A 25,344-nucleotide genomic window follows, 5' to 3' on the forward strand; every position below is an offset into this window, starting at 1 on the left:
GGTGCTTGGCCACAACTCAATGTGTATGAAGCGGTTCAATCATGAATTCACTTAGGTTCTAACATATATATATACGGATGGGTGTTGGGACATCAGTGCTTCAATCAATTGTTGATTGCCAAGTCAAGTTCAAAAATATCTCTTCACAACTTCTGAAATTCAATCGAAGTGTCCAAGAATTTGCATTTCCACTTTCCGAAAATTCTTCAATAGCTTCATGATATAGATTTTCTTTTCCAAACTTTAGAACATAATACATCATGCCATGATTCTTCATTTCGAACTACAGAGGCCATTTCCCTCTTTGATCATCAGAGGCTCATTACTTGTCAAGAGTAGACCATTAGTATATAAAACCATAATCAAAATCATACCTTGGACCACTTTTGAAGCAGAGGTTTGGATCGACACATCTTCTTTGTTGATTTATGGTAGCATCGGATGTGCTTTAAGCATCAAAATTTACAAGGAGACTTGGACACATGTATTTCAGAATACCCAGAAATCGTTTTGGGAAATTCCACCCGAAAATAGTTTTATTAAAATAATTAATTATTTTTAATGGGTGCCTAAGTCTAAACTTAGGAAATTAAAATAATTAAAGGGTATTAATCAAACTGGGGATGAAACATCTAGAAGAAGATGGAGATCAAGTCCAAATGATCTGATCCATTGATTAGAATCTAATCTGGGTTGTTGATTACTCAACTGGAGGATTATAAGAAGGACTTTGATGGGCATTTGGAAAATACATCAAAGAGAGATCAAGAGAACGAATTTCTCAGAGAGGGAAATGCAGTAGTTGCTAGAGAGAAGATTGAAGTGATTTCTTGCAGTGAGGGGCAAGGATAGTTCCGTAGGGATATTTCCCAATCTAGGAATACATTGCAGAGGAGGGAGAGAGAGATCCATAAGAGGAAGCGCAAAGGCTACGTTGGGTAGCGTATGCTCACGCAGAGGCAGTGCAAAGCTTCAGAGGGAATCTAAAATTCAGCTGGGAAGTCGAGTTCCTGAGCCAGAAGTCAGGGTGTGAGATCAAAGAGATAGAGGAACGAAGCTCCAGACAACAGGAGATCCGGGAAGAGGTGATGCAGATCCCCAGAGAGGTTGATGCAGAACTGCGTAGGCTAACGCAATAGTTGCGCAGAGCCAGCATGGGGCCAACCATCCAAGGCCTGGATCAGTGTCGGATCGCCAGTGATAGTGTGAGGTATTTCTCACTAATCTTCTGCCAGTCAGATTCTCTGTATTGGATAGCCAGCAAGGCATCCAAAGATTGTATTCAGAAAATTGTTGCTTAATAATACAAACCCTCAACTGCTGCACCGGTTTTCCCGCATTGGGTTTTTCCGAAGACATTTGTCCAAAAATAGCGGTGTCATGTTTTGTGTATTTCTTTCTTGCTCAGTTTCTTGTTTCCGCATTTAATTTAATTGGTGAAGGGTGCAGTGTACTAATTTCGGTATTTGTTGTAGGATGCAGTAAATAATTTGTTCAGTAATTTAACAAATAAAAGATACTTAATCAGTTGCTGCAGTAGAAGTTTGGGTCTTCCAAATTTTCACATGGTATCAAAGCTCAAGGGAAGCAAGAGAGCAGATCTGGAAGAGCCTAGCACTAAAGAGAAGAAGGGAAGTCGAAGTGTTGCGTAGGCAACAAATCAAATCCATAGAGGGATTGTGCGGTCCAAGTCAGGAGGGAAAAAATTTGGTGGGAAAATCTCTCTTTGAGTGAGTCAACAGAGAGAAAGATTTCCAGATCGAAGTTTTTCAATGTCAGAGGGAGCAACGCAAAAGCATCAACGCAGAGCAATTTTCTGGTGAGACGTAGTTTTCTGTAGCAATTGCTTGGGCAGAAAAACATCAGAAGAAGGAAGAAGACACCTTTCAAGGGAATTTATTCCTCAGTGAATTCTGAGCCAAGGAATTCTATTTCTCAGTTGTTGAGCAGCGGTAGTGAGGAGCAGATCTACTAACTCCAGCAGGGAGTGCATAGGCCAGCCTAGTCGCTGCGTAGAGGAGAGAGGGAGCAATTTGACTTTTTGTTTGTCAAGATGGCGACAGAGGGGCAGGATCCATGTAACAACAGCAAATTAGATCCAATTGCTGCAGATTTCTCACATGGATCAATATCTTGTTGATTTGTGGTAGCATCGGATGTGATCTAGCCATGAAAATTGGTGGAGAGGCTAAAACACATGAGATCTCCAAGACCCAGAAATGGTTTGGACAAATTGTACCTGGTTTGGGAGATATTAAAATAATTAATATTTCTAATGGAGTTCCTAAGTCTAAACTTAGGAAAAATAAAATATTAATGGGTATTAATATAAAACTAGGTTAGAAGGTTCCAAAAGTCATGGATCAAGCCAAATCTAATCTTAGTCATTGATTAGAGATTTAATCTTGGCTGTTGGAGGATTAACAAGAAAAGTATAAGAAGAGGCTTGAGGGTCAGTTGGAGAATACACCAGAGTGATCAGTCATTCATTTTGCTAAAGCAGAGTTGCTAAGAAAAAGTGAATCAGTGATCAATAGCGAGGGGCAGTGAGTACTGGACAGAGAGGCAGAGACAATATTGAGAGACCAACGCAGAAGCAGGGAAAGCGAGAGCAACAGCCAGTTCATGCCACACAGAGCCCAGCAGAGACAGTGCAGAGGCCAGAGGGACTGCTTTATCCACGCAGAGGTTGTTGGAGTGATGCAGAGGGTCCCAAAGGCTGCGCAGTGCCTCAAAGGGCTGACGCAGAGGCCAGAAGGGCCAGCGCTGAGCTTTAGAGTCACCGGAGAGGATTTCGTGGGATAGGTTTTATGAATACCTGTTTCCGAATATAGAGGTATTGTTGTCGTGTATTTTTCTCTGTCAAGTGAGCCAGTTAGGACCCAGTTGTACTCAAGGAAATATTGCATAATAATAAACCCTCTAAATGGCTACACCGGTTTTCCCGCATTGGTTTTTTCCAAGGACATTTGTCCAAAAATAATGGTGTCACTTGTGTGTTTGTTTTCTTTCAGCTGATGATCTATAGAAGTTGTGACTGTATTGTATTTATTTCGGTATTTAAATGTTTTAAATAACTTGTTCAAAATTTACAAGTAGAAGAAATAAACCAGCAGAATACAGATTAATTTTCTAACAGATAGACTTAAAAAATTCAACATATCCTTGCGACGGGAGCCCAACAGAATCAGTAGGAGGAGGATCACAGTGTCAGCAGATGCAGCTAGTCATTCAAATGACAGTTGCATAGCTAGTTGCAGTTAGTTTCCGGAAGACAGTTGCAGAACTAGTTGCAGTGACACAGGCAGTGTGAATTGCCCAGTTGCAGTATGCAGGTGCAGTTCCAGCCAAGATATTTCCAGCGCAGAGCTTCACAGTCCAGTTTCCAATACAAGAGGACTGGGTGAGTTGCTAGGAGAGAGTAGAGAGATTTCCCATAGGGAGATCGAGACTTAGAGGGAGTCTAGTTTCAAAGGGAGCAACTCTATGGAAGCTAGTACTTCTGGATCTAGGGAGATCAAACTCATTATTGCAGTAGTTGCAGTAGCAGTGCAGAAGCATCAGCAGAGCAATATGAGTAGGTCATGTTTCGCCATGTTGGTAGCCATACCTCCAAGAGTGAGATGGGGTGATTTGGTTTTGTAGCCCCAGAGAGCTACAGGATGGGCAGGATCCTTGAGGAGTCCACCACTTGGATCAAGACCTTGCTTCAAGAGCCCATAGTCAGAAGTAGCAGGATGAACCAGTGTCAAGTGATGCAGTCGGGTGCTAGAGTGACAAATGCAGTGGCTAGTAGCAGTCAGATACTAAGCAGCGCAGAGCTAGTGTTGGCAGAAATGCAGTTGGCACATAGCAGAGGCAGCAGCAGCGTAGAGACTTCAGTGACAGCGCAGAGGCTAACAACAGTCATAACTCGAACGATGGATGCATCATACTGAACACAGTTGGTTCAGTATTTTGGATGTTTTTCCGTTGTAGTTGTTGCAAAAGGAAGCAACAGCAGTTGGAGCAGAGTTGTAGTGCAAATGCAGTTGGCAGCAGCAATGTAGAGTCAACAGCAACACGAATGCAGCATTTGCGCAGTAGCTAGTGGGAAGTGATGTCAGACATTAGTAGCGCAAAGGGAGATGTTACAGAGAAGGGTGATGCTTCAACAGGTTGCATTACCAGAGCACATTCCTCGCTAAGAGGGAGTGTTGATTTCTAGTAGCATCAGATGTGATCTAAGCCTCAACATTTGCAGGGAAGCTTGGACACGTGTATTCCAGAATACCCATAAATCATTTTGGGAAATTCCACCCAGAGACAGTTTTATTAAAACAATTAATTATTTTTAATGGGTGCTTAAGTCTAAACTTAGGAAATTAAAATAATTAAAGGGTATTAATCAAACTGAAGGTGAAACTTCTAGAAGAAGACGGAGATCGAGTCCAAATGATCTGAGCCATTGATTAGAATCTAATCTGGGCCGTTGATTACTCAACAAAAATATTATAAGAAGGACTTCGATGGGCACTTGGAAAATACATCGAAAAGAGATCAAGAGATCGAATTTCTCATAGAGAGTAGCACAACATTTGCTAGAGAGAAGATCGAAGTGATTTCTTGTAGTGGGGGATAGGGATAGTTCCAAAGGGAGATTTCCTAATCCAGGAATACATTGCAGAGGAGGCAAATAGAGATCTAGAAGAGGCAGCGCAGAGGCTACGCTAGGCAGCGTATGCTCACGTAGAGGCAACGCAGAGCTTCAGAGGGAGTCTGAAATTCTGCTGGGAAGTCAAGTTCTTGAGCCAGAAGCCGGGGTGTGAGACCGGAGAGACAGAGGAACGAAGCTTCAGACAGCAGGGGATCCAGGAAGAGGTGATACAGGTCCTTAGAGAGATTGACAAAAATCTGCATAGGTTGACGTAGTCGCTGTGCAAAGCCAGTGTGGGGCCGGACATCTAGGGCTTGGACTAGTGTCGGATTGCCAGTGATAGTGTGAGGTATTTCTCACTAATATTCTGCCAGTCAGATTCTTTGTATTGGATAGCCAACCAAGCATCCAAAAACTGTATTCAGAAAACTACTGCTTAATAATACAAACCCTCAGCTACTGCACCAATTTTCCCACATTGGGTTTTTCCAGGGACATTTGTCCAAAAATAATGGTGCCATGTGTTGTGTACTTCTTTCTTGCTCAGTTTCTTGTTTCCGCATTTAATTTAATTGGTGAAGGTTGCAGTGTATTAGTTTCGATATTTGTTGTAAGATGTAGTAAATAATTTGTTCAATAAATTAACAAATAGAAGATACTTAATCAGTTGTTGCAGTAGAAATTTGTGTAATATCCCTTATTAGGAATATACCACAAACACAAGCAAACTCCAACCAGAGATGGACTGGGAGGGAATTTACCAGATATGTCGCCTATAAAAAGAGGACAAGATCTGGAGGCTACCTGGCCCATATAATAGAAACACACAAGTGGTATAATAGCCGAGAATGCTCAAAGAGATACAAATAACAATGATACGATATATATCAAATAAACCATAAGCAAATATACAAGAAATGCAAATAGAATGCTAAGCCATTTTATTATACTAAGTAATAAAACGAGTAAAGGAGGTGATCAGGAAGATGGCACCTCTACTTGCGCTAGGCAAGTGAAGAAATATACTCAGAATAGCGGAATGGCCCTCTCTGATCTGTGTCCAAGCTGTTGGGAAACTGCGATGTTGTTGTTGCTGCTAGAAATTGAATGAGGATTTGGGGCTACTCCCCTCCTTAGAAAAGGCTGAAACTCTGGAATCGGGCTCTACTCAAGAAACCTAGAAAACCCCAAAAAGCTCTCTTGGAATGGCCGACCCCCGAAAATCACCCCCTTGGGGTTCTGCACAGTCTCTCAGTGCTCTGCGCTGCCACTGAATGCAACCCTCCAGAAATATGCCTGAAACCCCTGCCAAAAACTCTCCAGCTGCAAGGGCTGATCCCCTGATCTATCTCTCAGCACAACACACACTGCAAACCCCCAAACCAGAACTGCGTCCCTCTCACAGTACTGCGCAGTCCTTCAGAACTGCGTCCCTCTCCTAGTGTTGCGCAGTCCTCCAAAACACTGCCACTACTGCTGCTGAAATGTTGATGTATCTACTGCTGAAATGCCAATGGAAATACCTTGCCCGAGCAGGCACTCGAAGTCCCCCGGGGCTAAGGGTGAGATCTCCGAACGGAGACACTCAATGCACTAAACAGTGCTGCAGACTAGCTAAACAGCCAGTGTCCTCCAAGTCGAAATGACTATCACAAATGCTCATAACAGAATGATCAAAATGAGGGGGCTCCTCTCTCATTTATAGCCTTTGCCTCTCTCAATCCCAAGGCTCACCTCCTCCTGCGTGATTCTCCTCTTGCCACGTGTGTCTTCCCTCCTGCGCAGTCCCTCCATGTGTCTGCGTGGGCTCCATTTCTGCATCCCCATTTGGCCCCCTTGGCTCCCCTTTAAGTCACAACGTTGTGCTACTAGGAAGTGACTTTTTATTCTAAAAGTGAGTTATGTCCCCCTTCCTCACTTTTTTATTTACAAAATAACTATAGAAGGCAAAATTTGGACAAAATCGAATATTCCAATTAGCCATGGCTAATTAGGAATATTACAGTCTCCCTCGGCAAAATGTTGCTTGTCCTCAAGCAACTGAAGTGATGGATGTTGTAAGATCTTCTCACTCTCCCAAGTGGCATCCTCATCCGACAAATTCTTCCATCTCACCAAGAATTCTTGAACCATCCTACTCCGCAACTGCCTCTCCCTGGTATCAATGATAGCCTCCGGCTGCAATACCAAATGCCCCTCATCATCCATGGGTGGTAGCTTATCTGTCACCATCACCTGCTGCCCCAATGCCTTTTTCAGGCATGATACGTGAAAATTGTTATGAATCTTGTTGCCTTGGGTCAGCTCCAACTCATATGCAACCTATCCAATCCTGCGTATCACCCTGTATGGCCCATAAAAGCAGGGCTTGAGCTTCTCAGCCCCCTTTTGCTTCAGTGACGACTGTCGGTATGGCTGTAATCATAGGTAGACCATGTCCCCTACCTCGAACTGTCTCTCCACCCGACCCCTGTCGGCATACAGCTTCTGTTGATTCTGCATTGTAGCCATGTTATCCTTGAGAGCTTGGAGGATATCCTGACTCTCTTGGATCCAAATCTTGGCTCTAGGAGCCCTGTTATCACCAAACATCACGTCAACAAAAGATAAAGGATGATACCCATACAAGGCATAGAATGGTGACATACTAATGGACATGTGATGTGAAGCATTGTAGCAGTACTCCCCCAAATGGAGCCACTTCAACCACACTCGCTGCTACGCAAGTAGCCCTCCAGCCACTTGTTAACTATCTCTGTCTGCCCATCTGTCTGTGGGTGATAACTGGTAGTTGGTGTCAAATCCGTCCCCACCAATCGAAAAAGCTCCTGCCAAAACCCGCCCATAAAATAGCTATCCCTATCACTAACGATGGTCTTAGGAAGACCATGTAACCTGAAGATCTCCCTGAAGAACAGCTCGGCCACCTGTGCTGCTGTATAATGTGCGGATATGGCAAAGAAATGTGCATACTTCGTCAGCCGATCAACGACGACGAAGATACAATCCTTGCCTTGTACCATGGGCAACCCTGTGATGAAGTCCATCGAAATACTCTCCCATTTCCCCTCCGGGATGGGAAGAGGCTGTAATAATCCCACGGGATGGCTCGACTCCCCCTTGTTCCTCTGACAAACATCGCACTCCTTGATATGCTGGAGTACATCCTCCTTGAGGCCCTTCCATGAGAACCTTTCTCTAATGGCCCTATAGGTTTTGGTAAGCCCCTAATGGCCTACCAATGGTGAGTCATGTGATGCCTAGAGTATCCTCTTCTTGAGCTGAGACCCCTCAGTCAAGAAGATCTAATCCCTATAATAGATGATCTCATCGATCACTTTGTCCCTGTCATCTGCCCCCTGCCCGTCCAGAATCTCACATGCAAACCTGTCCTTGGAGTACTCTACTAAGAGTCGAGCCCTCCAATCTGTATCCAAGCTCATAAGAGACAACGTGGCTGGTCTTCGTGAAAGGGCATCTGCCACCACGTTGTTCTTACCCTTGACATACTCAATGTCAAAGTCATATGCTTGGACCTTACTGATCCACTTCTGCTGCCTCTCCTGTAACTGCTTCTGCTCCAAAAAGAACTTGAGGCTGTTGTGATCAGTCCTCACCCTGAACCTATTGCCCACCAAATACTGTCGGTACTTAGCCAATGCATGCATGATGGCCAGCATCTCCTTGTCGTATATAGAATACAACCTCTCGTACGGAAGGAGCTTCCGGCTCTCAAAGGCTATAGGGTGACCTCCTTGCATCAATACTACGTCGATCCCCTCTCCCAACGCATCACACTCCAAAACAAATGGCTGCGTAAAATCTGGCAATGCAAGCACTGGGCACTGCTCATAACCTCCTTGAGCCTATCAAAGGCTCGCTATGTTGTATCCAACCAACTGAATGCCCCCTTCCTCATCAAGTCTGTCAGGGGTGCAGCAAGCTATGAGAAACTTTTGACGAACTTCCAGTAGTACGTGCAAATGGCAATGAATCCTCGAAGTTCCGTCATGTTTCTCGGCTCCGGCCATTCTCTGATGGCCCTGATGTTCTCCTCGTGGACTCTCACTCCGTCCACCCCTATGATGTGTCCCAGATATAACATCTCCATCAACCCGAACTCACACTTGGAGAGTTTGGCATAGAACTGTTGCTCCTGTAAGATACACAATACTGTCTCAATGTGCTGGAGATGCTCCTCCCAAGTCCTACTGTAAATGAGAATATCTCGAAGAATACCAACACAAACTTCCTCAAGTGACTCCAGAAGATGTGATTCATGCAGGACTGAAATGTAGCTGGGGCGTTGGTTAGCCCAAAAGGCATCACCAAGAACTCAAAGTGCCCATAGTGACACCTCAAGGCTGTCTTGGGAATGTCCTGCTCCCTCACGCGAATCTAATGGTACCCCGATCTCAAATCAATCTTTGAGAAGAAACGTGCCCCTCTCAACTCGTCCATCAACTCATCAATCCTGGGTATGGGGTACCTGTTCTTCAGGGTCTTCTTGTACAAGGCCCTGTAGTCAATGCACATCCTCAGTGTACCGTCCGTCTTCTTCACCAACACCACAGAAGAAGCAAAAGGACTCGTGCTCGGTCGAATGTGCCCAAGAGACAGCAACTCCTGGATAGCCCTCTCAATCTCATCCCGATAGGCCTTGGGGTGCCTATAGGGGGTGGTGATCACTGCTTGTATGCCCTGCTCTAGCTCGATGGTGTGCTCAAACCCCCGATCCGGTGGCTGTCCTAGTGGAATCTCCCCAAACACTATGGCATACCGATCAAGGATGGACTGTATCTCTGGATGCACTGACTGTCCTGTAGTCCCAGCCTCTGATGCACGCAGCTCCACTACCCACTCTATGTCTCCCTTCCGGAAGATTGCCTCCATCCGATGAGCCGAAACAATTTGAGGCGGATATGTGTGCTGTCCCCGTATCTTCTCATGCCTCCCTATCTTCTCATCATCCCACGCCATCTCTAGGGTCTTCAAATCCGTCGTGACCTTTCCTAGAGTGATAAGCCACTGAACACCCAATATCATGTTGGTGTCTAGAATATCGACCACGAAAAAGTGGTCAGTCAATGTGTAGGTGCCCATCGTCACTGAAAGCTCTGGAACATAACGAGCACACGTCATGGTCTGATCTCCTGGGACCAAGACTGAAAACCCATCGAAGCTCTCTGTTTGTATACCTCTCCACTCAATCATCTGTGCATCGATGAATCTGTGGGTTGCGCCACTGTCAACCAAAACTGATACTCACTAGCCACGTACTGTCCCTTGTACGCGTAGCGTCAGATACTTGGGAACTCCTCGCAATGCTGCAAGGGCCCCTCCGATGGGTGCAAATGATGCACCTCCTACTGTTGGTGGTGGAGGTGGTTAAGGTCCCTGTACGGCATGGCCATCTCCGGCCTCCCCATCATCCTCGTCATCCTCTTCTCCACTGCTCTCAGAGAAGACCTCAATAAAATGTGCTTTACCAGCAGCACATCTATGTCCCGGTGCCCACGGCTCCTGACATGTGAAGCACAACCGCTTCTTCTTCAGCTCCCTCCTGGCATCATCATCAAGCTGTACTCGCCCTCGATTACCCTTTGGAGGTGGAATCCTCACGTCCTTCCCCTTAGACTGGAAAGTCTGTCTCTGGGGGTAAGGTGTTCGGGTCCTGGGTAAGACATCCTGTAAGCCCCGGGTCCTGCTGATAGTGTCCTGGAGTGTGGTTGGTCTAGTGGATCGGACTAGACCCCGAAGTGGCTCTGCTAACCCCTCAACATACATATAGACCCTCCGCGCCGTGGATAGGTCTGGCACCATCACGGAGACCCTCAAGAAATCTGCAATGTAGGTCTCTGGGCTCCCTGTCTGTTTGAGCCTCATCAGCTCAACAAAATGCTACTCTAGATCCCTCCGGTCAAATCGCTCCATCAATCTCCTGGTAAACTCAACATATGTCGTCACTGTAGAGTGCCCGAGTGTAACCATCCCATGAAACCACCAATCCTGGGCCTCACCATCCAAATGCAATGTTGCCATCTTGATGGCCTCTGTCTCCGACATCTGGTTAAGCTGAAAATAAATGTCCAGCTTCTCCACCCAAGACTTTGCCGAGTTGTTTGATGAACCATCAAATGTAGGCAAGTGGAATCTACTCCCTGCATGGTGGGTGTCCCCATCATGGTAATGCCAGTACCCTCTGTGATGGTCGCGGGGTCTGCTATCCCGCTGGAGCTGAACAAAATCTCTGAATGAGAGGGCGTCCCTGAACTCCTGCCCATAGGCCTGGTACTCTACAAAATAATCGCCCATATGTCCGGGCTCTGCCTCCTGCTGGGCTACGGCCCCTGTGTCTACTCCCAAGAAAGTGGGCATGGTAGAGTGTGTAGGGGCATGTGAGGCCACCTGCTGCGCAGTATCACGCTGCTCTGGCAAATGGTGGGATGCGCCCGACCCCTCACCAACCTGGAAAACCCTTGGGCTCTCATGCTATCTGGCCTCTACTGCCGTGAATCTCTGCCCCATCACCTCAATCTATTTCGACAGATCCTGCACTGATTTGAGGAGCATATCCACAAATCTCTTCCCGTCATCATCTGCCATCAGAGCCTCCCGTTCTGCGTCCACCACAGGCTCCCTCTGTTCTGCGTCTACGACAAGCTCCTCCTGTTCTGCATCCACCACTTGAACACAGTCTCCCTCTCCGTAAGTGTTCTCCAACCTATGCCCAGTGTCTCTGTACCTCCGACCTCTGTAACAAATATAGGGTTTTTCTCCTGGTGTCATAGATTGCTAGCTCCACAGGCTGAGCCAGATCTATGCTCTGATACCACTATAATATCCCTTATCATGAATATAAAACAAACACAAGCAAACTCCAACCAGAGATGGACTGGGAGGGCATTTACCAGATATGTCGCCTCTAAAAAGAGGACGAGATCTGGAGGCTACCTGGCCCTTTCCAAACTCTGTCTAAGAGTATAATAGAAACACACAAGTGGTATAATAGCCGAGAATGCTCAAAGAGATACAAATAACAATGATACGATATATATCAAATAAACCATAAGCATATACACAAGAAATGCAGATAGAATGCTAAGCCATTTTATTATACTTAATAATAAAACGAGCAAAGGAGGTGATCAGGAAGATGGCACCTCTACTTGTGCTAGGAAAGTGAAGAAATATACTTAGAATAGCGAAGGAATGGCCCTCTCTGATCTACGTCCAAGCTGCTGGGAAACTACTATGCTGCTATTGCTGCTAGAAATCGAATGAGGATTTGGGATTGCTCCCCTCCTCAGAAAAGGGTGAAACTCTGGAATCGGGCTCTACTCAAGAAACCCAGAAAAACCCAGAAAGCTCTTCTGGAATGGCCAACCCCCGAAAATCACCCCCTTGGGGTTCTACGCAGTCTCTTAGTGCTTTGCACTGCCACTGAATGCAACCCTCCAGAAATATTCCTAAAACCCCTGCCAAAAACTCTCCAGCTACAAGGGCTGATCCCCTGATCTATCTCTCAGCACAACACACATTGCAAACCCCCAAACTAGAACTGCGTCCCTCTCACAGTACTGCACAGTCCTTCAGAACTGCGTCCCTCTCCTAGTGCTGCGCAGTCCTCCAAAACGCTGCCACTACTGCTGCTGAAATGCTAATGTATCTACTGCTGAAATGCCAATGGAAATACCTTTCCCGAGCAGGCACTCGAAGTCCCCCGGGGCTAAGGGTGAGATCTCCAAATGGAGACACTCAATGCACTAAACAGTGCTGCAGACTAGCTAAACAGCCAGCGTGCTCCAAGTTGAAATGACTATCACAAATGCTCATAACAAAATGATCAAAATGAGGGGGCTCCTCTCTCATTTATAGCCTTTGCCTCTCTCAATCCCAAGGCTCACCTCCTTCTGCGTGATTCTCCTCTTGCCACGTGTGTCTTCCCTCCTGCGCAGTCCCTCCATGTGTCTGCGTGGGCTCCATTTCTGCGTCCCCCTTTGGCCCCCTTGGCTCCCCTTTAAGTCACAATGTTGTGCTACTAGGAAGTGACTTTTTATTCTAAAAGTGAGTTATGTCCCCCTTCCTCACTTTTTTATTTACAAAATAACTATAGAAGGAAAAATTTGCACAAAATTGAATATTCCAATTAGCCATGGCTAATTAGGAATATTACAATTTGGGTCTTCCAAATTTTCACATTCTTGACTTCACCAAGTAACTGTCAATGCAAACATACCAAGCTCAGGGAGCTTGCTTCATACAATTCCTTTTGAAAACATAACACTTTACCAAACCAATATGATCAACCTTACATAAATCAATATTGTGCAATCAAATCAACCAAGTTAGCTTATCAATGTTTAGAAGCCAGATCAGAACTGATAACAGAATCATCAATATTATTGTATCAAATTCTTTAGACCAGATGATAGGTAGAGCTCTCATCTTTTATCATGCCAACAAGTTGTCATTTACCAAGTAATATCAAACCAAACGTCATCATGTCATTCTCATGATCATAATATAAATCATTTATGTCACTAGATGCGAATGCATACATCAAGGATAAGTCATGCAGATTCCATCCATTTATTGTGAGATAGTAGCATACTAAATCACAATTGTTTATACTTCAACCATTGTGCTAAGGACAATGAGGCCAATACAAAACCATTATTGAATACCAATATAAGTCACAAAAAGTCACTATGCCTATATAGCATTGTTATCAAGGCAAATCATCAGTGGTCAAATCAAATCATTAGTCATCAAGTCAAAACCCAAATTTGCTATCATAGTGAGATCTATAGCCCAAAGCATATCTCAACATCAAGTCAAAGTTCTAAATCATTATCAAGCGTCATGTCAAAACTCCAAACACTGCTTATCTATACCAATCAGCGAAATCTAGACAAACCCTTGCAACTATTATGAAATATTTTCATACACAAGCATCAATGATCAAATCATAATGACATATTGATATGCATATCCGGGTCACCTACAAACACAAGTTTAGTCAACACATTCACATTCTAGTAAATCAAACATTCAAACTTCCCTGCTCGGAACTTTTTGTAGTCTGCTCCATGTCTATAGGATTATCATCCTCCTGGTGTATTCGTGATTTTATGCATAAGGCTTTAGTTTTGTGACCTACAGGCATAACTGCACCCATAGGCCTTCTTCCATGCGGTTGAGAGACTACAGTCGCATCCTTAGGCTTGCTTCCGTGTCGCTGAGGCTTAGAGTAAGGAAAACTCTTTCTTCTTAGACCAAAACTTTGTTGGAGACCAACAATATCATATATTTGTCTATTCATGTCCATAGATCTTAATTCAACAATAAATAATCTTCTATACATATAATGCAAATGATAATAGGAGTAGGGATCTTACGGAGAGATTCTCCCTCTAAATGGGAAGCCACTTCAGTGATTTTCATTCAAGTCATCAACTTGTCTATAATAATGTCATGCATTAGCAGATTTGTTAGATCATACAATCGGACTATATCACATATTTATCATGGTCATATCATGTTAACATCAACTACTTCATCATCATATATGAACATGGCATCAAACTTTCATCAAGAGTTAGAGTCTTATGATTAGGGCAGCAAACAGGTGTAACATCATACTTCAAAGATCATGAACACAATAGTACTTACATCAAGTTAGGTCATTCAATTTTACCATATTCCATAATTACCAAGCTCATCAAAACTTAACCACGGTCAACAAAAGATCATGAATATCAATCTCATTGTTATATTTCTATCACCCTGGTTACCATTCTTATCACAAAAATTATTAATAGTATCAAGTTACTATCTATTAGAATCAAGGAGCTAGCCTTTTTTATGGGATCAAGATATTCAAAATGATAGAAAACAAAGTATATCAATATATCAAAGAGCAATATTAAGGAGCTTCATAGAATCAAGAAGTTCATTATGTTTAACAAGTAAGATATTTGTTCACTATTAAGTGCATCATTTCATCATAGGTATCATGAATCAAACATCCTTTCATATACATACATGAGCCATTTGAGAAGGGGACATTCTCATCAAACCTTAGGGCTTACCTGGCTAGCCTATATTGCAATTATAACCTTGAAATAAAGCACCATACATACCTTGTAGTATTCAGATACTTGTGCACCTTCTTAATTGACATTAGCAGTGGGAGCACTTTGTCAACTTCCTTGTCATGGGAAACTATAGCTCTTCTCTTCCTGCACTAGTCATATTTTCCTGCATCTTAGATGATTCTCAAGAAGGATCAACTTATCACATCTCATTAGGAGTACTCAAATATACATGCAGGAAGTATAAATAATACAATAATCAAATTAATAAGTCTAAACAAAAGTAAAGACATAAAGAAGTAAAGAGAATTGAAAAATAATTATCTTCGATGAGAGGTGATCATCTCCCTCTTGAACCAGTCCATTGTCCACTTGTTGCCTTCAATATATATTCATCAACTTCATCAGCAACCGAGCCTAATAGAAACTATCCCATCTAGGGCTTCATCAAATCGGAAACAAATACTTGAACATTTTCTCATTAATCATGCTAGGGTTTCTAGATTGCATATCTCAAATCTTTGCCATAAACCAAGCTTTCTTCCAAACCCTAACCTGATAGTATCCATCAAACCCTAATAGCCAAATTGCCTAGGGTTTCCTTCAAACCCTAGAATTCTTTTAGGTCTCCTCCATCCTCTCTTGCATCCTTCAATGGTGTCATCATAGGCGTGATCTCCATGACTTTTCTTCAGCCCATCTCTGATACCATGTTAATTTTTCTTACGACTATATTGTTCTTTGCTTTGATAATTGCATTTCTTCATTTACACATTAAAATCATCCCATAACATCATAACATTATTCATATTTACATCATTATTCAACGACATATGCAACTATGTAGAAAGAACAATATCATCATCATCAATGCAGTGGAACATAAAGGAACAATAGAAAAAAAGCATTCACACATAGAGACACCAAGATTGGTTAAAGACCAGGGAAAAACCCACTATGGGGAAAACCCTTTCAAATTCTTCTTCTTACTAGATTGTCATTGAATGATTCAACAAAAGAGAGTGCAATGATCCATATCTTCATCCATACAAATATCCAACAAAAATCAACTAAACAATATACATGAGATGAACCCAACCATGCTCGTACACAAAACCCTTGTTCAGAAGCCTGTAATGAACTATCACTGTCTGTGATCAACTGTTAAATACTGCAGTCAATGAGCGGAAAATTTGGACAACTCAAATTTCAACCTTTAGGTCCCAGTCGTATGGAGGAGTCATGCATGCGACTAAGAGGTTCCAGTCGCTCTCTTGAGCCTGTAAGCCAACGACTGCAGCGGAAAGTATCCTTTGTCAAGGCAGCGACTATAACCCAGAACCCTAGTTTCCAGTCGCATGGAGGACGAGATGTGCGTGCGACTAAAAGACTTCAGTTGCACAAATGAGCCTACTAGCGAGCGACTACAATCGAGATCTCTTTGTGTCATGCCAGCGACTGAGGCCCGAAACCCTAAAACAGAAACGCAAGCTTTAGACCTTGCAATTTCTCCTTTGTGCGAACCAATTCTTTGCGGACGAGCTTTAGACTTGTGCGAGCCAAAAAAATGAAGAGAATAGAAGAATGTTTCATGATAATGTCCAAATGAGGTTGAGGTCACTTGTATTCATAGCCTTCCAAGGGTTTCCAATTTGTTTTAGGGCTGACCTAATCAAATATGCACATGTGAGCTTATAATTCAAAAATACACTTCCCCTTGTCCAAATTTGATGATCTTTAGGTCGATTTTGGTCCTCTCGAAAAGAGGAATTCAATGTAATCATCATCTCCATCAAATGAGTTGTCCAAAGTGGAATTTGGCCCTAGTTGCCAATTTTAACACCAAGTGTGAGTACAAGTCCTCCTTTGTCATCCTAGGGATGACTGTCATCATCTGGATTTTGGATCAGGTAACACCAATCAAACGGTGTCAAGGCTGGCCTAGCGGCGTCCTAGGTCCACTAGGTACAACATCATGTAAATCCAACACCAAACAAGAGGAGCTTATGTAACGACCCATCTATTTATACAATAGAATAAAGATTTAATATTAGTATCAATCATTAAATAATATAAAGTTCTAAAACTTTATATTAAATTAAATATAAATAGAACTCTATAATAAATAAATATAAAATCAAACTCTGTATTAAATATAAATATAAAACAAACTGTATAATAAATATAAAGTTAAACTTTATATTAAATATAAACAATATAACAGGTTGATAAAGCGTGAGGGATTACAAATATCTGATGGTCTCGAATGCATGCAAGGCGTGTCGGGAGGAGGGAAGGCGGTGGCTGCAGGTAGGAGGGCGGCCACCGCCAAGCCGGCAGTTAAAAACCGGAGAACTGAACCGAGAAGGGGGTCGAACGACTGAGTTAAAAACCAGGAGGAGGAGTTCAGCAGTGAAGAAGGTCTGCCATTGGAAGAGCTTTAATCAGTCTGAGGTTCTGGGCACGGGGGACAGTGAGCTTCTGTGAGAAGCTTACTGGATTGAGCAGCCAGTCTCTGCTCAGTCTGGCTGGGTGGAATTGGTCTCCCGATAATTGGAGCAGAGCAGTAGCAGCATCATCAACTTCACCAGATCAGATAGCAGTTCAGGTAAGTACAAAATCAAAATTTTTACGGTTCCTGTTTTCCAGTTTTGGTTATTACAGCTTAGCGTTTCAGCATTTGGCGATACTCCATGGTGTCAATCATCAAAGTTCCCAATGCTCTGCTCTTAACGAGAAAATCTACATCTGCAAGGTCAAGGTGCAAAATGACCTAGGCAAAGTTGTGTAGTGGCGAGATGTAATGTATCATTAAAGGCCTCTACTGCAGTGCAAAGAACCACCTACAAAACCATCTCAAAATCATGTGAAATCCACCAATCATTAGGGACAATGACCATAGATGCATCATAGTGGAACATATTCAATTATTAAGGGCATAATAACACTTCAAATTGAGATCACCTTCAAATATCTAACTAGACCAAGTCCCATAAAAGTGTTTCCTACCTGTGTTAGGGATGGCTAAATGTTCAACCTTATTAGGTGTTTCCAACCCCTAAGGGGAGGTGGCATGTCCTAGGTCAACCCTTCAATCCATAGGTGCTTGTGATAATAGTAGCGATGGAGGGGAAGGACTTCAAGGCAATGTATCATGGCCACGGCACTAGTCGATGGAGGTCCATCATCCTGTGTGTAGATGTAAGGAGGTAGAAATCATGGAGGCATGAGTTACCCCTTTTTTTAGCTTGTTTTTTCCACTCCTCTAATGCGCCTTTTATTTCTTTTTGATAATGCTTCAATTGGGATCATAGCTTAGGACCCCAAGCTTGCTTTTAATGATTTAGCATTTATTAAACGCTTATTGATCAGTTATTTTATCGCTCATCAGGGTTTGGAAATGCAAGATTTCCTTTATTATGTGATGGAGCGTCAAGTGCTCAAGGAACTCGGTGATGGTTAATGAGAGGGGTAGAGCTCATGCTAGGCTTTTTCCCATGTGCTAATTAATGCCCCAACCATCTTGTGCATTTTAACTTTATTTTTCTTTCATTGTGGCAATTTTATGTTTTTCTTTTAGCTACATCAACCTACAAGGCAAAGTTTTCAGCCCTGACTCAAGGATGAGGATAAGAGAGTGTCAATCCAATGAACCAATGACCACACACTCGAAGAATGGAAATGAAATCTGGGGGATGGTGGAAAGTGGTAAGTATGGAATAATCATGGACACGCTACTTCAATCTAAGTCTCCCAAGTAGTGCCCTTCTTATAACCATAAGGCCTTAGAGGAAGTCCCACAGGACTAGGGTCAAAAACCAACATTCCTAGTAAAGTTAGAGAACTTTACAGTCAAGATCGGTCAATCATCTAGATCACTCCTCAATCCATGTTAAAATGCCCAAAACATTAAGTAAAAGCACACGATTGGAAGATAGTTAAGTATCTGCCGAATGATGATCCACCTTCATTCAAGAGGAATGTCAGATGGTGAGAGGTGTCTGACTAGTGTAAATCGTGCAGGATCATGGCATATCATCATGTACTAAGCAAATCTAAGGCCGCTGGCTAGCTGGCTATCCAAAGGAGGAGAAAATTTTCTCCTATGGGGTTACCCAATTTTTGGTGGGTAACAAGTAACATGGTTTGGAACTTTGGATAGCAGGTTGATGAGTTACTTCTAGAATAAGACATAATAGTGTAACTATCAATTGTTGGAGAGATATGCATCATAAGGTGAATTGGATTAAGAGGGATGCATTATGCTTCCTAATGATGAGTTATGTTGGAGTTTCTAAAGCATGCACAAGGATGTGCTTAGAATGAAACTAAAGTAATGTAAATCCATCTTAACTCTGGATCTATTATGTGATAAGAGAGATCATAAAGAGATTCAAATGCAAATTTGTCAGTTCCTAAAATATCTCAGGTTAAAATGGGTATATTAATTTATGCTTGGTACTGTTTTCTTAAATTTTCTTTTCTACATTACAGATTTTATTTTATTCTATATTTTGATTTATAATCATCGATATTACATGTCTTATCCATACTTGGCTGAATTACTTTTCATCTTTCTTTTTTAAATATTATATTGGGCCAACTCTTGTCACTTATCACATCAACGCTATATCACATCAACACGCTAGACATGAATGTTATACATCGCTCTCACACTGGGCTGGAAAATGCACCTTGCTTCTCGTGGTGCAATAAGTCATTAACAAATGAATTATAGTGAATCTTATGGACCTTCAACTTATATTGCTTGTCCTGGTGCAATAAGTCATTAACAAATGAATTATAGTGAATCTTATGGACCTTCAACTTATATTTAAGAGGCTGAAAATGATGAAGCATTTGCTATATAGGTATGTTCAACAGTTGTTGCTGAATATAATTGAGCAGCCTTGTCTCTTATAAACTCGCATATGGTATCTTGCAGGCTGGCTGTGGTATCGATGGCAGGATTAGCAGCTGAGGGTTTAAGATATGATAAAGTTGTTGGCCAATCAGCTGACCTTTTCTCTCTTCAGGTGGTGATCTATGTTCGTACCACCCATTATACTTGTTTCCATGTTTTTGTAGTAAGTTGTGAAAGTTACTAAATTTATCTCATCTTCAGAGGCTGATAAACAGAAGTAAACCACAGCTTAGCAGAGACCAACAGCAGAATCTTACTCGATGGGCGGTAAGTTTTGTGATATTGTTGATTGAGAGACTTGTGGAATCTTTCAATCATCGCAACATCATTATGGTATCGTTTTTCATGTTCACAAATGGCCTGGTAAAGTCAAGAAAGTTAGATATTAAGTCGGGGTATTTTAACTTCATCTTTGATTATTGCAGGTGTTATTGGCTGCTTCACTTTTGAAGAACAATACTAAAATTCACGAGGCACTGATGTCCTCTATGTCACAAAAGTTGTCTGTTATTGAATGCATAGAAACAATAGAGAAATCGATTTAAGATAGGTTTATGCAATTATTTAGTCACATGCTGAATTGTTTGCTGACCATAAATTAAGCCCTTTTCTATCATATACCTGCATATTCCATGAGAGTTGCTTTTAGCGAAGAGTGATGCAATTAATCTCGCAGTACCAATGATTGCAACATTAGCAAACTGGAATATAATCCAATCCTGGGGAGTTCCATTGATTCCACTTGCAATGTTTCTATGACAAGGGGATATTCACTATCTTTGACCAGATTTGTTCCTCCTCTGTATTCGGAGGCCTTAATCTTCAAGTGCTATTCTTGTGCCTGTAGTATAAACAAGCCACGTGTTTTTATCCCGAAAACAATATAAATTCTGGTATGATTTTTGGAAATTTGGATTACATCTTTCAAGTTTCAGGATTTGATTTTGAGGGCTTTGAATTCTAGATAACACTGAATTCATTTGGGCTATAAAAAACAATTTAAATATTCCCACAATCAGATTTCTTAAAATCAATTTAAATATTCCCACAATCAAATTTCTTAATAAAAAAATAAAAAATAAAAAAATTCACCATCAAACAAATTTTGACCCCCTTCCATTCTCGTGTTTCCTTTAACTTGGGAAATAAATAAATAAAAATACTTAAGATAAAAAACCATTTAAAGACAATTAAAAAAAACTAATCCAACATTTTTCCATTCTTGTGTTTCCAATAACTTGTCAAATAAAAAAATCATTTAAAAACAATTAAAAAAAAAATCTAAACCAACATTTTGAAAACCTTGCTGGAATTTCACAACAGGAATAGAAGTCGTTAACTATGCATAATGCTATAAGAATTCATGATAACCATAACATTGTGTGCATGCAAATGTTTATAAAAAATTCTCACTACCGAAAACCTACGAACAAATGGAAATATTACAAAGACTCGGGGATAATGGAAAGAATGTTTGCAAGACTATAGTGTTTCAACTTGACCACATATAGGCTTTTTGTAAATATTTATATAATATTTACATTATAAGCATGGTTCTTGTAACATAAATAGGATGAACTTTTGAAAAATAGAGAACCATTCTGAATAACTCAATGATAATAAAGTAATATTGTCAATAAAATTGGATTTAAGTAATATAATAGTATTTTATACAAAATATGTAAATTTAAATTTAAAAAGTAATAAAGGTATGAGAATCAATTTTCACATATAAAAAATATTGAAATATATATATATATATATATATATATAATATTTTATTTTTTATCACATTTTACATTTTAATTTACATGCTATCGATGATTTTACTGATTTAAAAGAAATGGTACTAGATGCACAACTCATAATGGTTTTTCTTATCTTGAAATGTGAATAATTTAAACCCATCAAAAGCTGAAGGATCTTATTAAACAAGAATTGATGTTATAATTTAAACTCCTCAAAAGTTGAAGGATCTTATTGAATCAAGAATGATGTTATCAATCTGGAGAGAAAAAATAAAAAATAAAAAAATATTAAGGATCATTTTGAGTACATTTTTATACTTGATTTGAGGAGGAAGATAGAATGATCATTGAAATTTGTTTTAAACTTTATGATTATTGTCTAATGGTAATGGAAGATAAGGATAATGCAAAATTTATAGAGGATGATGCAATTATAGAATTTGTAATTTGTTATGGAAGCTAGAGTTTGATAGCATGTTTTGTGTTGGGTAAAAAAGGTTATATATAAAATAATAAAATAATATGATTAAAAAAGTCACGAATCTTCAAATATGTACCTTGGTCCATATTTAAGATAGGTTTCAGTGTAATATCAACACATTCATATTCATTATTTTATTTATATTTTTCATGTCCTCGAGTAATATAAATTATTCTTGTGTCTATCATCTAGTATTAGAGCCAACTGATCCATACAACCTTCAATGGTTCACCATATAACAATTTAATTATGTCCTGCATCACACAAATCAATCAATCATGTTTGTATGATTGTATGATTGGGCATGTACTCTATCACTAGCACATTCATATGCCATCATCGCCTACACATTCATCTTCGCCCATATGCCATTGCTACCTACACCTTCGCCACCACCCATACACCACTAGACCTCCTCCCACCACCATACTTCTCCCACTGCTACTACAAAATAAACCAATGGCATATAACACAAGTTCAATGCAAATTATATGGAAATTACTACAATTTAATTCACTGACTACTTGGTCCATGCCCATACATTTATAAGTGCGGTCACAATTCAAATTTATTAATTAATATGTCATCTAAAATTATTAAATTATTAATTATTGTCCATACACAATTAATTATTTTCTTGAGCAATTACGAAGGGAAATTATATGGAATTACTAAATATAATTCAATCAAATTTGATTAAAAAACAAAAATACACTAGTGAATCAGAAAATAGTGAAGATTAAATCAAAATTGAAGGAATTAGAAAGACTACAAGCTCAATTACGAAGAGGCAAAAATTAACAAGCAATTACAAAGGGAAATTTATATGGAATTACTAAATATAATTCAATCAAATTTGATTAAAAAAAACAAAAATACACCAGTAGTGAATCAGAAAATAGCGAAGATTAAATCAAAATTGAAGGAATTAGAAAGACTACAAAAAGAATATGAGAGAAAATGTGAAGAACTTAAACATAAACATGATATGTTGTAGGAACATATTACTCAAAATCACAATATTGCATAAGAAGATCAAGCAAATCGAAGGGACTTGGTCACAAAGAATAACTTTTACCTTGCAACATGAACAAACAAATCTAAGTGCTAAGTTTGGTAAAATAACATGTCAAATTAATGGGGACATCATAGCAGATTTTGGAAAAACTCTAAAGTAAACCATTCCACAACACAATTCTTCAAATGCTTCAAACATTTTGAGCTCGTCTAGCACACCAAATGCTCAAATAAATACACCTTCAAGGCCATCTATCACACCAAACCCCTAGATAAATTATACCTCATGGCATGATAATGCCTAACTATTTCCCACCATATTGCCAACCAATCATTAAGAGAAAAACTTGAATTGTCAAAATTTTATGAGAATAAAAAACAAGGCATGGCTTGGTTTAATCAAGCATAATACTATTTTGAAATGTATGGTATTTCTAGGAACGATGAAAAGGCCATATTTGCATCCATGCAATTGGAGGGAGATGTATATATTTGGTACATGTGATGGAATAATTTTAAAGATGGATTCCTTAAACAACTCAAAGGTATTAAAGAAGAAGATTTTTTACATAGAACTCTAGGTTGCAACAACAACGAAATGTGGATGATTTTACATGTGAATGAAAAGTACTAGCTACATGAGTACTTGTATTATCAATAAGAAAATTTAATCTTACATCACCAAACCAAAACCACACATCTAGAATGAGCTAAAGCTACATAATATCACAACTATGGAATATGTAATATGTACAACAAAAGCTACAAATAAGGTTACTACAAAGATTTGGTAAGGTCTACTCAAGGAAAAATCCCCTCCAAACTACAGATATATAAAATCAAATATACCTTCTACTGCATTTAAGAGAAGATGGCAAACATAATTTGGAAGCCTAATGAATGAAAGAAGGAAACTGTAAACAAAACAAAAAAATGGGATCCCAAACACGAATGTCTCAAAAGTAAAAACACCAAGAATCTATATACGCGTGAAGCAAAATATGACTTATACAATGAAGGGCTAGATGAAGAAGAACTCATGGAGCCTCGTAGTCTTTTCCCAAATTCGATATTGAGAATGTGCCTTAGATATCACTATAATCCAAAATAGGGATAACATAACCAAAAACATAAAAAAAATAAAAGAACACATGAAAAAAATAATGTAATAGTCATAATAGATACGAGATGTACTCATAAGTTAGTTGACATAAATATTAATACTTAAGCACAAGCATAAGAAAGATAAAATATGGCGGAAAAGGCTTAAATTCATTCTCAACATATTATATTAATCTCTTGATATGAGTTTATTGTACATTAGTTTGATAATTCTATATCTAGATCTCACTGACAACTCATTAGTGGATCATGACAACATCTCATCAAAGATAAGGTTTACAACTCATGATAATGTGGTCTCAGACTCTGTGATTGTCTAGGGACTCACAATATAACATTTGCCACCTCAATCACGAGTATGAATAATTGTACCAATAACTTTCATATCCTCTTTAATCTAAAACTCTTGAATTGAACTTTGATGAAGATGTGCCTAAAAAATCACCAATAATTGGAAGTGAAAAACAACTATGTTTGAACATTTTCATCCTTTCTGATTATCATCTCAATAGTTGATTTGATTGATTTTGAAGAGACTTGTTATGCTAGAATTCCCAAATGTTGATTGAATTTTGATTGTGCTAGGTCTTTGAATCTTGAAGTTGTTAATATAGTTGTCATTAATGTCAATATAGTAAGGCAAGGACATGATGATGGTGACCCTATGTTGAAGAAGACAAGGACATGATAAAGAAGGCAATCAATGACATGATTATAGTGACCCTATATTGAAGAAGGCAAGGACATGGTTAAGAAGACAGACAATGAAGAAATCAATCTATGAAGAAGCCCAACACTCAAGGCATTCTTCCCTGCCCTCATTTTTGCACTAATAATTAATCAGTCACATTAAAAATTATTTTTTACTATCTTAGAGGCAAAATTCCTTGATGACACCTACACCATCTTGTAAAGCATAATTTTTCCTTTCTAATGAGTTATTACTTGAGCAAAATATCCTAACGATGAGGGAGAATGAGATTTTGCAATTTTAAGGCAAGCTTCTGCCAGTAAGCTGACCTATGCCTAAACAAAACTCATGTAGGCTTAACTAAAAGACATGTCTGTTCATTTCATGCACAAAAAATATATATATAGGAGGTCCTAGATGTCTTTAGATCTCAGAGTAGTTTGGATTATATAAGGAAGAAGATATAGCAGTTCACATCTTGTGAACAACAAGAGAAAATACTTCTGAAAGCATACATTTATCTCTGTGGAAAATTGCGGATTAGGGCTTGGTGAGTCAACATCTCATAAAAAATATGAGGCATGCATTGTCTAAAGGTTTTGTCTTTGTGAGAACTGCAGATTAAGGG

The 25,344-nt window shown here is 40.1% G+C and overlaps 1 protein-coding gene across 1 annotated transcript in view; it reads left to right on the forward strand.

Annotated features, from left to right (window-relative positions):
* The window catches only part of LOC149165035 (uncharacterized), a 335,897-nt gene extending 315,331 nt beyond the window's left edge, over positions 1 to 20,566 (forward strand). The window contains exons 8-10 of the mRNA XM_089432221.1: positions 19,679 to 19,769; positions 19,859 to 19,924; positions 20,083 to 20,566. Coding sequence (XP_089288347.1) covers positions 19,679 to 19,769; positions 19,859 to 19,924; positions 20,083 to 20,202 — 277 coding nt within the window. The 3' untranslated portion in view covers positions 20,203 to 20,566. The remainder of the gene's footprint in view (positions 1 to 19,678; positions 19,770 to 19,858; positions 19,925 to 20,082) is intronic.
* The last annotated feature ends 4,778 nt before the right edge of the window (positions 20,567 to 25,344 follow it).

This window comes from Pinus tabuliformis, chromosome 5_1 (assembly GCF_031772625.1).
Source record: "Pinus tabuliformis cultivar Carrire ecotype Pingquan chromosome 5_1, CPIR1, whole genome shotgun sequence".
Taxonomy (NCBI): Eukaryota; Viridiplantae; Streptophyta; class Pinopsida; order Pinales; family Pinaceae; genus Pinus; species Pinus tabuliformis.